Source organism: Hyla sarda, chromosome 1, assembly GCF_029499605.1.
Source record: "Hyla sarda isolate aHylSar1 chromosome 1, aHylSar1.hap1, whole genome shotgun sequence".
In the NCBI taxonomy this organism is placed as follows: Eukaryota; Metazoa; Chordata; class Amphibia; order Anura; family Hylidae; genus Hyla; species Hyla sarda.
This window is the reverse complement of record NC_079189.1, coordinates 328,666,995-328,683,482: the sequence shown is the minus strand read 5'-3', so window position 1 is coordinate 328,683,482 and position 16,488 is coordinate 328,666,995. Positions and strand designations below refer to the sequence as shown.

General features: G+C 44.6%; 1 protein-coding gene across 1 annotated transcript in view; it reads left to right on the top strand.

Annotated features, from left to right (window-relative positions):
• Positions 1-16,488, top strand: part of LOC130306818 (prostaglandin reductase 1-like) — a 54,852-nt gene that overhangs the window by 14,884 nt on the left and 23,480 nt on the right. The window contains exons 2-4 of the mRNA XM_056552132.1: positions 4,517-4,632; positions 6,810-6,855; positions 15,381-15,440. Of these exons, the coding sequence (XP_056408107.1) occupies positions 4,517-4,632; positions 6,810-6,855; positions 15,381-15,440 (222 nt within the window). The remainder of the gene's footprint in view (positions 1-4,516; positions 4,633-6,809; positions 6,856-15,380; positions 15,441-16,488) is intronic.

The window sequence follows — 16,488 nt, the reverse complement described above, 5'->3', positions numbered from 1 at the left end:
ATGTCTGATCACAGGGGTCCCGCTGCTGGGGACCCCCACAATCTCTCCTGCAGCCCCCCCCCGAGTGATCACTGCATGGAGCTAAGTTTGCTCCATGAGTGATGACTTACAATACAGGGGCCGAAGTATTGTGATGTCATGGCTCCGCCTCCTCGGGACATCATCATGCCCAGCCCCCTTAATGCAAGTCTTTGGGAGGGGCGGCCCAGCAATCAAACATCTTATCCCCTATCCTTTAGATAGGGGATAAGATGTCTAGGGCGGAGTACCCCTTTAACTCTTCTAAACCAATGGGCACAAGACAGAAAATCTGTTTGGTCCTGGATGGAGGTGAACAGTGGTGTGCACTTAGCCTTACAGTACGTTCACACAAGCGGACCCACAGCGTATTTTATACTGCAGATTTGCCGCTGAAGGACCCCTGCATGGTGGTTTTACATGTGCCTGCTTAGAGCGGCAATACGCCGCTATGAGTAAACATACTGCTATGTGCGAGTTGCCACGCATGAGCGCATGCAGTGTGTCTGCTTGTAGCGGCGTATTGCTGCTCCAAGCAGGCACATGTAAAACCACCATGCAGGGGTCCTTCAGCGACAAATCTGCAGCGTAAAATATGCTGTGGGTCTGCTCGTGTGAATGTACCCTTAGAGTGAAATACATGCGGATGTGATTTTACAAATAAGATTCACATGCTTTCAAATTTATTTCTGGTGCATATTTTGAAATCTGCAACATTTAAGTACTATATGGGTTATAGAATTTTGTCATTGCTAGCAACTCTTTTAATGTGTGAGGGTGATATCTGTGGTGAATCTGAAGCATATTCCATATGTAACATAGATTTTGTTTTGCATTTACTGTGAAATTTATAGTAGGTTTGTGTGCCTACCCTCTACCCTATTAATCCAGAATTCACAGTTACATTATTGATGGTGAGCTGCCATGTTCTGTGTCAGTCAAAAACGGCCTCAAATCATGACGCTTCTACCAATGTTTCACAGTTGTAAGAGGGCAGTTTCTATTAGATTATTTACTGTATACCACTACATGTAATGTATAAAACAATATTTCATTTCACAAATTCCGAAATACAAGATATTGGGCTCTTGAGAAAAGAAAACAAGGAAAGTTACAGCATAGCATTGATCAGTGTTATCTGTGCTCGATTTCTCAAGCCTGGATCTCAGGCTTGGAGCAATGGAGCGACAATTGGACGTCAGGAATGCAGGTAAGCATCCTCCCGCGGTCCTCTCAGCTGATCGGGACGCCGTACTTTCACCGCGGCGGTCCCAAACAGCCCACTGAGCTAACCGATAACTGTTTTCTCACGTCTTAGATGCCACAATCAACTTTGATTGTGACGTCTAAAGGGTTAATACTGGAAATCAGCCTGATCGTTGAAGTCCGGTATTAGCCATGGGTCCTGGTTGCTGATAGCAACCGGGACCCAGCGGGTATGATGCGTGCTCACCTGCTGAGTGTGCATCATACAGCCGGAGCTCATAGTGGATGTAAATATACATCCGTTCGTCGGAAGGGTTAATAATTCAGAAGTATTTATCAGTTTTCTGTATGTTCTGTAACCATATGGCTTAAAAATACATAACTATAACAGCGAATAGATACTTCTCATGTTAAAAATTACTGCTTTCTTATAGTAAAGTAAAACGCATATGGACATTCTTTTGGACCTCAGCATACCTGTTTTCTGTCTGCTTCAAGTGTCTAGGGGGTTATTATACATGTTACAGAGCCCAGAGACATAAGGACCCATACTCTGGACCCAGATTCATTATAAGCAGACAGAAAGAAAGTCAGGGCACCTCATGATTGCTGACCCCCCAGGCAGGACTCTGATTAGACCCACCAACCCCTGCTGCTCAGAATGACAGGCAACAACAATACCATATCATAAGCTTGGGTTCTAGGGCAACCAGACCCAAATTTGTAAAACAAACAGGCGCAGAAAGACTTAGGCCGCTGATATTAATTGATTCACTAATTCCCTGCTCAATACTGCTCTATAATGTCCCCAATGCTGCTGCTCCTGAAGGTGTGCTACAGAAATGTAGAAGAATAGGACACTCTTTCCCGTGTGTGTGCCGATTATGCGAGCCATCATAGAGATTAGAGTCTACTAGCTCAGGGACAACTGAAACTTAGTAATGGATCCTGCATTGCAAAAAAATGGTGAAACAGAGCATGTTTAATTAAAAAATGGCCAGAAATGTTATGCCTCATGTGCACATATGACAGCTTATCTTGAAAAGCTGCCCTCAACAACAGATACCCTTTAAAGGCTTTTTGATAATATATATAATTATAATGGACTTTTATTGTGGTGCTCAACTGAACAGGGTATAGCATGGTGGTGAGTAATGTTACAAGTACAGTGGGGCAAAAAAGTATTTAGTCAGCCACCAATTGTGCAAGTTCTCCCACTTAAAAAGATGAGAGAGGCCTGTAATTTTCATCATAAGTATACCTCAACTATGAGAGACCTCATGAGAAAAAAAAAAACATAAAATCACATTGTCTGAATTTTAAAGAATTTATTAGCAAATTATGGTGGAAAATAAGTATTTGGTCAGTAACAAAAGTTAATCTTAATACTTTGTTCTATACCCTTTGTTGGCAATTAGGTCAAATGTTTTCTGTAAGTCTTCACAAGGTTTTCACACACTGTTGCTGGTATTTTGGCCCATTCCTTCATGCAGATCTCCTCTAGAGCAGTGATGTTTTGGGGCTGTCGCTGGGCAATACAGACTTTCAACTCCCTCCAAAGGTTTTCTATGGAGTTGAGATCTGGAGTCAGGCTAGGTCACTCCTGGACCTTAAAAATGCTTCTTACAAAGCCACTCCTTCATTGCTTCGGCAGTGTGTTTGGGATGATTGTCATGCTGAAAAACCCAGCCCCGTTTCATCTTCAATGCCCTTGCTGATAGAAGGAGGTTTTCACTCAAATTCTCACAATACATGGCCCCATTCATTCTTTCCTTTACACGGATCAGTCATCCTGGTCCCTTTTCAGATAAACAGCCCCAAAGCATGATGTTTTCACCCCCATGCTTCACAGTAGGTATGGTGTTCTTTGGATGCAACTCAGCATTCTTTCTCCTCCAAACACGACGAGTTGAGTTTTTACCAAAAAGTTCTACTTTGGTTTCATCTGACCATATGACATTCTCCCAATACTATTCTAGATCATCCAAATGCTCTCGAGCAAACTTCAGAGGGGCCAGTACATATACTGGCTTAAGCAGGGGACATGTCTGGCACTGCATGATTTGAGTCCCTGGCGATGTAATGTGTTACTGATGGTAGCCTTTGTTACTTTGGTCCCAGCTTCTGCAGGTCATTCACTAGGTCCACCTGTGGTTCTGGGATTTTTACTCACCGTTCCTGTGATCATTTTGACATCACAGGGTGAGATCTTGCATGGAGCCCCAGATCGAGGGAGATTATTAGTGGTCTGATATGTCTTCCATTTTCTAACACCAAGCTGCTTGCCTATTGCAGATTCAGTCTTCCCAACCTGGTGCAGGTCTACAATTTTGTTTCTGGTGTCCTTGGACAGCTCTTTGGTCTTGGTAATAGTGGAGTTTGGAGTGTGACTGTTGTGGACAGGTGTCTTTTATACTGATAACAAGTTCAAACAGGAGCCATTAATACAGGTAACAAGTGGAAGACAGAAGAGACTCTTAAAGAAGAAGTTACAGGTCTGTGAGAGCCAGAAAATCTTGCTTGTTTGTAAGTGACCAAATACTTATTTTTCACCATAATTTGCAAATAAATTCTTTAAAAATTAGACAATGTCATTTTATGGATTTTTTTCTCATTATGTCTCTCATAGTTGAGGTATACCTATGATGAAAATTACAGGCCTCTCATCTTTTTAAGTGGGAGAACTTGCACAATTGGTGGCTGACTTTTTTTTTTTTTTTTGCCCCACTAATTTTACAAGTCAGGGAGCAGTTATAATGTATAGACAATGGAATTACATAATATGGACAGTAACAGCTGGGAATTCAAATCATATATACTAGTATTTTACTGGTCATTGAAACAGACAGAAGGTCAAGAAGCATTTAGACTTTGATACTTTTGATGTTCATAACTTTACTGAACAGATGAATATCTAGCTGAATGAATCCCTGAACTTTCTCCCTGTTCAGAAGAGCCAGCTCACCGTGACCATTCATATGTATTAATGATATTTGCCAAGTCATTGCTCCTTCATAGATTGCTGTGCATATCAATAAATTACACCTCAAGCACATACATGTAGTACAAATATTAACTCATAACCAAATAAAAAAAATGTCCAACCAGCTTTGTAGAAATGTAAAGAAGGATCAGTTAGTTGGCAAGGTTATTTAGCGAGATGAATGTGGTATTGTGCGCCGTGCCAAGTAAACTACACATTTTATTGTGATGACTCCACCTCCTTGTACCTTCAGTATGAAAAGACTTAGGAAACACTGTTACTAGTCTTATTGATTCTTCTGTCTCTCAGTCTTCACAGAATGGTGCTGTCTCGTGCCTGGACCCTCATCAAACACTTTGAGGGAGCCCCAAAACTGTCAGATTTCAAGTTAAAGGAGGTACAGCTACCAAAGATAAAACATGGAGGTAGGTATGAACATAAACACATTTTCTACAATTTTTCAGGAGTCTAGAAAGTTTGTAGATTTCTAATACACTTTTTAACATATACACAATACTATACTCAATATCATCTCATCTAATATTAGGAATTCGGATGAAGATTGCCATGAAAATCTAGACCCGTTCTATTCAGACCATTTGTAATACACATTTTTATGGCATTTTTCAAGTCCTATAGAGATGCTCATTAGGAAAACACGGGAAAACGTGCTAGAGCATGCAGCAGAACATATATGCACCATTTTTGGGGAAAAAAAACTCAGGCAGTGACTCTCATTTCAACAGCGATGCTGAGCTATTCGAGGAGGTGTGTTTCTATAGGGAATGCAGAGGTAGGGGTTACACATAGTCCTGAATGCACCAGTATTATATATGGCACACAGGAAACACAGGGCAGTTTCTGACTGGCAAGCCACTTATTCAGGAGTCACATCTGCACATTCTGTTCTGAGTTTTTTTTTATTTTTTAAAGCTGGCATACTCCAACCCTGTGCCCGCTAGTCTAACTACATTTAGGCATTTTATATTCACTTCTATCTGAGGATAGTCCATGACAGTGGCACTATACATTGCAACCCTATATTATTGTTTAGTACAATATAGCACAACATAGTGCTATCTTTCCTGCAGAAATCTCTGCGCAGAATACTGTACATGTGAATAGGCCATAAAAGGGATGATAAAACACCAATATAGGAACAGTGTATGAAAAGATTTTTACAGTAGTAACATTTCCTGTTAGGATTGGGTCACATGTAACACATCCGCAGTGTATTTCACGCTGTGGGAAATCTGCCTGCTAGCGGGAAAAACTGTGTTGATTCTGCTATGAGCAGACACGTAGGGCTACCCACTGCCCTGTGTGTGCAGTAAGGTTTGGAGGCTGGTCCCAGTGCCCCGATAGGACTGTGACGTGCGGGTCTGCCACATAGTGCTGCGGCAGGGTAGCCCTGTGTGTCTGCCCATAGCAGAATCTGCGGCGGGTTTCCTGCAGCATGAAATATGTTGCAGATGCAATACGTGTGACCCTACCCTTATACTGTAAATACATATTACAATTTGTTACTTTTTATTGGGTAGTTCCACATAGCATCTTCTGCATTATTTTGTCCAATAATAAAACAGGCATCTGACAAATCCATTGTAAGTATCTGTCAGGATACAGATTAGGATCTGTTTTAAATGGAATCATTATTAGTGCCACTATATTTATCATGGTTGTGGTTGTTACAGGAGCATTGGTGGATATGATGGACTGGATCTATAAAGGGATTGTTCAAAAAAAATTTGTGCCTAGGTTCAAGCTGGGTAAAAAAATTACTTACTCTTACCTGCCCTGATCCCCGCTGCATCTGTCCTAACGGTGCCTAGTGCTGGGGAAGTAGAGAAAATAGCATTTGAGCCAGTCATACACTTTTCTCTTTTACCATGCCCTGTAGAGTAAGGTACAAAAGTGTCTTAAAAAGTGTGTAAGGATATCTTGAAACCGCTTGAGAGAATCCAACGGAGGAAAACGTCAGGTCTGTTGCTGGGCGCACATCGCTGCAGTGGGATGAGCCCAGCAACAAACCTGACATTTTCCTCCATTGGATTCCCTCAAGCGGTTTCAAGATATCCTTCTGCATCCCTCCCGTGAGGATGGATTCAGGCCAGGGTAGCCACGCAATCAATCTCATGTTTATAGAGGTGTTGAGCTCTTAGCCCAACACCATCAGGTACGTAGGTAACTTTTTGAACCTATTACCTGTGCCATCAAAGGTAACGGCACAAGGCAGCGCCATCTGTCCTTTTTTTCTTTCGGCATGTTTTTTTTTTTTTTAAAGTGTGTAAAACACATTTAAAAAAGTGCTTAATTTCAGGTAAGCCACTTTTTGGCAAAAAAACATCACCAGATTTTGTAGTACACCCTATTATTTCCCCCACTGTGCATCACTTTAACATACAAACCAGAGCAGCGTTTTAAAACAGTGTGTCTCCAGCTGTTGCAAAACTACAACTACAAGCATGCCCAGACAGCCTTTGGCTGTCTGGGCATGCTGGGAGTTGTAGTTTTGCAACAGCTGGAGGCACACTGTTTGGAAAACACTGATCTAGAGAATAAACATGTGTGCTTATATATATTATTGATATTTTCTCTGCAGAGGTTTTGGTGGAAGCTGAGTATTTCAGTGTGGACCCATACATGAGGTACATATGTATATATATATATATATATCAATCATTATTTCACAATATTGACTAAGATGTATTCAATTTTGCCATAACAGAATACTTGAGCAATGCAGAACTAGCCTGATCGATCAATAATAATCTAATAATCTGTAAAGTTATTTATCGAGAACACTTGGATTATTAATTCTTGATAAATACTGGCTATAAAATGACACAGCACAAGCAAATTATACTTTTAAGGGGCTGTTCACATTACATTTTGGCTGCAGTACATGAAAAAGATATTCTAATGTATGCTGCAGTATAGCCATAAGGTGCAATTGGCCAAATGCAGCCTACTTGAGACAACGTTTGGTTACTTTTATACTGGTATACATTTTATTGCGGGATACAAAAGCGTACAATACCACGCTTTTGTGTACATCAAATGAGACATATACTGTACCAGAGGGACTAGTATACCATATTTAGTCTATTGAACCATATGGTAATAGTGAGGGAATACTACCCTGTGTCACGATGCCGGCTGGCAGGTAGTGGATCCTCTGTGCCAGAGAGGGATTGGCGTGGACCGTGCTAGTGGATCGGTTCTAAGTCACTACTGGTTTTCACCAGAGCCCGCCGCAAAGCGGGATGGTCTTGCTGCGGCGGTAGTGACCAGGTCGTATCCACTAGCAACGGCTCAACCTCTCTGGCTGCTGAAGATAGGCGCGGTACAAGGGAGTAGACAGAAGCAAGGTCGGACGTAGCAGAAGGTCGGGGCAGGCAGCAAGGATCGTAGTCAGGGGCAACGGCAGGAGGTCTGGAACACCGGCTAGGAACATACAAGGAACGCTTTCACTGGCACAATGGCAACAAGATCCGGCAGGGAAGTGCAGGGGAAGTGAGGTGATATAGGGAAGTGCACAGGTGAAGACACTAATTGGAATCACTGCGCCAATCAGCGGCGCAGTGGCCCTTTAAATCGCAAAGACCCGGCGCGCGCGCGCCCTAGGGAGCGGGGCCGCGCGCGCCGGGACAGGACCGAGGGAGAGCGAGTCAGGTACGGGAGCCGGGGTGCGCATCGCGAGCGGGCGCTACCCGCATCGTGAATCGCATCCCGGCTGGCAGCAGAATCGCAGCGCCCCGGGTCAGTGGATCTGACCGGAGCGCTGCAGCGGAGAGAGTGTAGCGAGCGCTCCGGGGAGGAGCGGGGACCCGGAGCGCTCGGCGTAACAGTACCCCCCCCCTTGGGTCTCCCCCTCTTTTTAGGGCCTGAGAACCTGAGGAGCAGACTTTTATCTAGGATGTTGTCCTCAGGTTCCCAGGATCTCTCTTCAGGACCACAACCCTCCCAGTCCACTAAAAAAAAAGTTTTCCCTCTGACCTTTTTAGAGGCTAAGATCTCTTTGACAGAGAAGATGTCCGAGGAGCCGGAAACAGGAGTGGGAGGAACAGATTTGGGAGAAAAACGGTTGAGGATGAGTGGTTTAAGAAGAGAGACGTGAAAGGCATTAGGGATACGAAGAGAAGGAGGAAGAAGAAGTTTGTAAGAGACAGGATTAATTTGACACAAAATTTTGAAAGGACCAAGATAGCGTGGTCCCAACTTGTAGCTAGGGACACGGAAGCGGACATATTTAGCGGAGAGCCATACCTTGTCTCCAGGGGAAAAAACGGGAGGAGCTCTTCTTTTCTTATCCGCGAACCTCTTCATGCGTGAAGAAGCCTGTAAGAGAGAATTTTGGGTCTCTCTCCATATAATGGAAAGGTCACGAGAAATTTCATCCACAGCGGGCAGACCAGAGGGCAAGGGGGTAGGGAGGGGGGGAAGAGGGTGACGGCCGTACACCACGAAAAATGGGGATTTGGAAGAAGATTCAGAGACTCTGAAGTTATACGAGAATTCGGCCCATGGAAGGAGATCTGCCCAGTCATCCTGGCGGGAGGAAACAAAATGTCGCAAATAATCACCCAAGACTTGGTTAATTCTTTCTACTTGTCCATTGGACTGGGGATGATATGCAGAAGAAAAATTTAATTTAATCTTGAGTTGTTTACAGAGAGCCCTCCAGAATTTAGACACAAATTGGACGCCTCTATCCGAGACGATCTGCGTAGGCAACCCGTGAAGACGAAAAATGTGTACAAAAAATTGTTTAGCCAACTGAGGCGCTGAAGGAAGACCAGGAAGAGGGATGAAATGTGCCATTTTGGAGAATCGATCAACGACCACCCAAATAACAGTGTTGCCACGGGAAGGGGGTAAATCAGTAATAAAATCCATACCAATCAGAGACCAAGGCTGTTCGGGGACAGGCAGGGGATGAAGAAAACCAGCGGGCTTCTGGCGAGGAGTCTTATCCCGGGCACAGATAGTGCAGGCTCGCACAAAGTCCACAACATCCGTCTCCAGAGTCGGCCACCAATAGAAGCGGGAGATGAGTTGCACAGATTTCTTGATGCCCCCATGACCAGCGAGATGGGAGGAGTGACCCCATTTGAGGATTCCGAGGCGTTGGCGTGGAGAAACAAAGGTCTTTCCTGGAGGAGTTTGCCTGATGGAGGCTGGAGAAGTGGAGATCAGGCAGTCAGGTGGAATGATGTGTTGCGGAGAGAGTTCAACTTCTGAGGCATCCGAGGAACGAGAGAGAGCATCGGCCCTAATGTTCTTATCGGCAGGACGAAAGTGAATCTCAAAATTAAATCGGGCAAAGAACAGAGACCACCGGGCCTGGCGAGGATTCAGCCGTTGGGCAGACTGGAGGTAGGAGAGGTTCTTGTGGTCGGTGTAAATAATAACTGGAAATCTTGATCCCTCCAGCAGATGCCTCCATTCCTCAAGTGCTAATTTAATGGCTAGAAGCTCTCGATCCCCGATGGAGTAGTTCCTCTCCGCCGGAGAGAAGGTCCTAGAAAAAAACCCACAAGTGACAGCATGCCCGGAAGAATTTTTTTGTAAAAGAACAGCTCCAGCTCCCACTGAGGAGGCATCAACCTCCAATAGGAAGGGTTTGGAAGGGTCAGGTCTGGAGAGCACGGGAGCCGAAGAGAAGGCAGACTTGAGTCGTTTAAAGGCGTCTTCCGCTTGAGGAGGCCATGACTTGGGATCGGCATTTTTTTTGGTTAAAGCCACGATAGGAGCCACAACGGTAGAAAAATGTGGAATAAATTGCCTGTAATAATTGGCGAACCCCAAAAAGCGTTGGATAGCACGGAGTCCGGAGGGGCGTGGCCAATCTAAGACGGCAGAGAGTTTGTCTGGATCCATTTGTAGTCCCTGGCCAGAGACCAAATATCCTAGAAAAGGAAGAGATTGGCATTCAAACAGACATTTCTCAATTTTGGCATAGAGTTGATTGTCACGAAGTCTCTGAAGAACCATACGGACATGCTGGCGGTGTTCTTCTAGATTGGCAGAAAAAATTAGGATATCGTCCAGATATACAACAACACAGGAGTATAACAGATCACGAAAAATTTCATTGACAAAGTCTTGGAAGACAGCAGGGGCGTTGCACAGGCCAAAGGGCATGACCAGATACTCAAAGTGTCCATCTCTGGTGTTAAACGCCGTTTTCCACTCATCCCCCTCTCTGATGCGGATGAGGTTATAGGCGCCTCTTAAGTCCAATTTAGTAAAGATGTGGGCACCTTGGAGGCGATCAAAGAGTTCAGAGATGAGGGGTAGGGGGTAGCGGTTCTTAACCGTGATTTTATTAAGACCGCGGTAGTCAATGCAAGGACGTAGGGAGCCATCTTTTTTGGACACAAAGAAAAATCCAGCTCCGGCAGGAGAGGAGGATTTACGGATAAAGCCCTTTTTTAAATTTTCCTGGACATACTCAGACATGGCAAGAGTCTCTGGGGCAGAGAGAGGATAAATTCTGCCCCGGGGTGGAGTAGTACCCGGGAGGAGGTCGATAGGGCAATCATAAGGCCTGTGAGGAGGTAGAGTCTCAGCTTGTTTTTTGCAGAAAACATCCGCGAAGTCCATATAGGCCTTAGGGAGACCGGTTACTGAGGGAACCACAGAGTCACGGCAAGGGTTACTGGGAACCGGTCTTAGACAGTCCTTGGAACAAGAGGGCCCCCAACTCTTGATCTCCCCAGTGGACCAATCCAGGGTTGGGGAATGAAGTTGAAGCCAGGGAAGTCCAAGGAGAATTTCCGAGGTGCAATTGGGGAGGACCAAAAGTTCAATCCTCTCGTGATGAGATCCGATGCTCATTAGAAGGGGCTCCGTGCGGAAGCGTATGGTACAGTCCAATCTTTAATTGTTTACACAATTGATGTAAAGGGGTCTGGCGAGACTGGTCACTGGGATGTTGAACCTGTTGACGAGAGAGGCCAAAATAAAATTTCCCGCAGATCCAGAGTCCAAGAAGGCCACGGTAGAGAAGGAGAAGGCAGAGGCAGACATCCGCACAGGCACAGTAAGACGTGGAGAAGCAGAGTAGACATCAAGGACTGTCTCTCCTTTGTGCGGAGTCAGCGGACGTCTTTCCAGGCGGGGAGGACGGATAGGACAATCCCTCAGGAAGTGTTTGGTACTAGCACAGTACAGGCAGAGGTTCTCCATGCGGCGTCGTGTCCTCTCTTGAGGTGTCAGGCGAGACCGGTCGACCTGCATAGCCTCCACGGCGGGAGGCACAGGAACAGATTGCAGGGGACCAGAGGAGAGAGGAGCCGAGGAGAAGAAACGCCTCGTGCGAACAGAGTCCATATCTTGGCGGAGCTCCTGACGCCTTTCGGAAAAACGCATGTCAATGCGAGTGGCTAGGTGAATAAGTTCATGTAGATTAGCAGGAATTTCTCGTGCGGCCAGAACATCTTTAATGTTGCTGGATAGGCCTTTTTTAAAGGTCGCGCAGAGGGCCTCATTATTCCAGGACAATTCTGAAGCAAGAGTACGGAATTGTACGGCATACTCGCCAACGGAAGAATTACCCTGGACCAGGTTCAACAGGGCAGTCTCAGCAGAAGAGGCTCGGGCAGGTTCCTCAAAGACACTTCGGACTTCCGAGAAGAAGGAGTGTACAGAGGCAGTGACAGGATCATTGCGGTCCCAGAGCGGTGTGGCCCATGACAGGGCTTTTCCGGACAGAAGGCTGACTACGAAAGCCACCTTAGACCTTTCAGTGGGAAACAGGTCCGACATCATCTCCAGATGCAGGGAACATTGGGAAAGAAAGCCACGGCAAAACTTAGAGTCCCCATCAAATTTATCCGGCAAGGATAGGCGTAGCCCAGGAGCGGCCACTCGCTGCGGAGGAGGTGCAGGAGCTGGCGGAGGAGATGACTGCTGAAGCTGTGGTAGTAACTGTTGTAGCATAACGGTCAGTTGAGACAGCTGTTGGCCTTGTTGCGCTATCTGTTGTGACTGCTGGGCGACCACCGTGGTGAGGTCAGCGACAACTGGCAGAGGAACTTCAGCGGGATCCATGGCCGGATCTACTGTCACGATGCCGGCTGGCAGGTAGTGGATCCTCTGTGCCAGAGAGGGATTGGCGTGGACCGTGCTAGTGGATCGGTTCTAAGTCACTACTGGTTTTCACCAGAGCCCGCCGCAAAGCGGGATGGTCTTGCTGCGGCGGTAGTGACCAGGTCGTATCCACTAGCAACGGCTCAACCTCTCTGGCTGCTGAAGATAGGCGCGGTACAAGGGAGTAGACAGAAGCAAGGTCGGACGTAGCAGAAGGTCGGGGCAGGCAGCAAGGATCGTAGTCAGGGGCAACGGCAGGAGGTCTGGAACACCGGCTAGGAACATACAAGGAACGCTTTCACTGGCACAATGGCAACAAGATCCGGCAGGGAAGTGCAGGGGAAGTGAGGTGATATAGGGAAGTGCACAGGTGAAGACACTAATTGGAATCACTGCGCCAATCAGCGGCGCAGTGGCCCTTTAAATCGCAAAGACCCGGCGCGCGCGCGCCCTAGGGAGCGGGGCCGCGCGCGCCGGGACAGGACCGAGGGAGAGCGAGTCAGGTACGGGAGCCGGGGTGCGCATCGCGAGCGGGCGCTACCCGCATCGTGAATCGCATCCCGGCTGGCAGCAGAATCGCAGCGCCCCGGGTCAGTGGATCTGACCGGAGCGCTGCAGCGGAGAGAGTGTAGCGAGCGCTCCGGGGAGGAGCGGGGACCCGGAGCGCTCGGCGTAACACCCTGTATGCCGGAATACCTTTTTAATGATCTCCCATTTTATACCGGCAATAAATCCAAATATGATGTGAACAGTCCCTTAAAATTAGGATTAATCTACTTTGGCATATATGTGAATTCATGTGTATACACTACAATGCTGCATAAAAATAGTTGCCTTTCCCAGATCTACTTTCCACATTTAACACGGTAAATGTTCTCGTGTCATCGAGCAATGGAAACACAAACCATATCATATTATGGAATTATTACTACTTTTCAAAAAATAAATTGTCCCCATAAACAGAGCCTGTCCGCTGTTTTTAATGCTAGTTGATATTGTTCCTGTCAACAGATCATAACATAGCCCCAATATACTGACAAGTATTTATGTACTAAAATACGACTGTTGCTAAATGTCATGTGACTGACTGACCTCCCTTTTTTTACGTTCAACCTATATAGATACATACATACGATTTCTCAGTTTTGATCTGTTCAGTTAAAGGGGTACTCCGACCCCTAGACATATAGGGGATGAGATGTCTGATCGCTGGGACCCCCCGCGATTCCCCTGCAGCACCCAGCGTTTGTTTAGAACACCAGCTGCAGCGCCGGAGGCTTGTGACATCATGCCACGCCCCCTTAATGCCAGTCAATGAAAGGGGGCGTGGCAGCCGCCACGCTCCCTCCCATGGACTTGCATTGAAAGGGAGGGTGTGATGTCATGAGGGGGCGTGGCCATGATGTCACAAGCCTCCGGCGCCGTATCGTTAGTCCAGTTGCGAAGTCTGCTCCTTGCACCGGATGACTTGGGTGCCGAAGCAGAGATCGTGGGGGGTGCCAGGGGCGGAGTACACCTTTAATCTAGGAGGGCTGAACAAATCAGTATAGGGGCTCAAAGAAAGTGTTTTGTTTCTACCTCTTTAACTTCCAGGATCAACTAAGGGCTATAGGGACTTAGCACTCAGCATAAGCCATGACATGTCAAATGTTTTGCAAAACTAGTTTAACTATCTGTAACATTTATTTATGTGAACCAATATAGAATGTATATGTGTAGAATATACTTACCGTACATTTCATGTCCCTAAGTCTATTTGATTTGCTTTATTTATAGAAGCATCCAAGAAAGTATTTGCCAAATCCCACCCAGGACATACCCACTGGCTGCTGTTGGGTTACATGGTAAAGCACCAATAACCCTATTCACATATAGCAGTTATAGAAATGGAAGGAAGCACATCACTATCATCATGATGAGATGAAAAATTTGTTTATAATGCTTTACAGAATTAATTCTGAAAAAGTTCCTAGAACTGCTGGTTCTATGGGAAGCTATTGTAAAACTAAAGTATATAAAAAGCATCCACCATTGAGGGAGATTTATGACTACTGCTCTAGGAAAATGGCACATACAAAGAAAAAATACAGAAAATGCTAGAGACTGTCAGAAACTAGACATATTTCATTCAGCTTGGAAGCCCTGCCCACTTTTTTTTTGCAGACTAAATGCTACATTTTGCAAATGTGTAAAATCTACAAATTGATATTTAGCTCCTGTGTGTTTTTTTAATTTTATATTGGGAAAAAAATATTTTAAAAATCCAATCTAATACAATGTAACATCACTGAGATAACCTAATGCAATGACCAAAATGTAATAAGAAAAGTAATGGTATATGCCATGGAAAGTGCCCAACATATAAATACCAATGTATACCACTTAGTAATGTAAAGGGTCCATTGGTAAAAACAAAGTATTCTGCATGATATAAGACCCTGCCACATTTGTTCCAAACACAGGCCATAAATGACACACTTTTTGCCCGTGTTAGCTATACAGGGGCCTATAGATCAATTTAACGCATGTGCCAGAACCTATCAAAAAGCTTATGTTTAATGGATTTGGCTGTACACTGTGAAAACTTCCTAAATGTCAACCAGTCATTATACTTACACTTGCTTTAGCCATGACAGTCAGTCCATACCAATCTCTGCAGAAAAAATGGCCCCCATGCACTATATGCAAAGAAAAGAAAATATAGCAAAGGACATGCTAGCAGGTACTCATTATGGAGTCAATCAAATGACTGGGTTATGGCTCTGTACCCACTTTTATATCGACTGTGTTAATAAATGCTGTAGTAACAACGTATTACTCACAGATTTTAGCTCTATTACCCTCTATTTGCACAAAAAGCTTAGCAAATTCCTGCTATAGCACTAAATATATGTAAATAACATGGTATATTTTTTGTATACTTATACTAAAGGGTCAAGTGGCTGACTATTAAAGATCATGTCAGTATTAGCTCTTCATATTTTATTGACCACTACTCGTGATCACTCTTGCTGTTGTTTAAGTTTGATTTTGACCTACTGTACATTGAAATATACTTTTTTTGGGTTTAAAAAAGGCCTTACAGTAAGAGAATGATGAAGGAGGGAGACGTCATGATCGGGACTCAGGTTGCAAGGTAAATGTTAAAGATTTGTTTATTTCTTGAGTATGAAGATTTCTTTTCAATGTGAAAGAACTATTGAGCTCTATTAGGGAATGTTTATATTTCGCAAGAAAAATCTTGCCAAATAACTCTCCTGCCAAATAACTCTGGTACAATTACACTCCAATAACCATTTTTAACTCATGATTTCCAATGCAGCAAATTACTCACTATATTATTGGATTCTATTGTACAATAAAAAAAAAATAAAAAGACAGAAAATGGAAAAACTTTCTTAATCGTATTACTATATGATCACCTAAGGTTTCCTTCGTGACTTACAATCAATAAAAAGAAAATGTGCAACAGACTGCACATCACAATTTAAAAACAAATTATTTATGAAAATGATTTATTAATCCACAAAAACAGACAAGCAATTCCTTTAAATATTTACTCATGATAAGGTAAATGATCAAGACAGCTAAACCCAAACAATTCCAAGAGAAAGGATAGGTAAATTATAATTGTGTGCCTCCAGCTGTTTCATAACTACAACTCCCAGCATTGCCTTTGGCTGTCAGTGCATGCTGGGAGTGGAAGTTTTGCAACAGCTGGAGGCACACTGGTTGGAAAACACTGAGTTAAGGTCTGTCAGTGCATGCTGGAAGTTGTAGTTTTGCAACAGGTGGGGGTTTGTGTGCTACCCTTCTCCCCCCCCCCCCCCCCACAAAAAAAATATATAAAAAAAACGGTACATTCACACGGGCGGGGGTTTACAGTAAGTTTCCAGCTGCAAGTTTGAGCTGCGGAAATTTTCCGCTGCAGCTCAAACTCCCAGCGGGAAACTCGCTGTGAACCACTGCCCATGTGAATGTACCCTAAAAACACTACACTACACTAAATAAAGAGTAAAACACTACATACACACCCTTACACAGTTATCCTTAACCCCCCACCATAAAAATTAAAAACGTCTTGTACAGCACTGTTTCTAAAACTGAGCCTTCAGCTGTTGCAAAACGACAACTCCCAGCATTTTCAGACAGCCATTGACTTTCCAGGCATGCTGGGAGTTTTT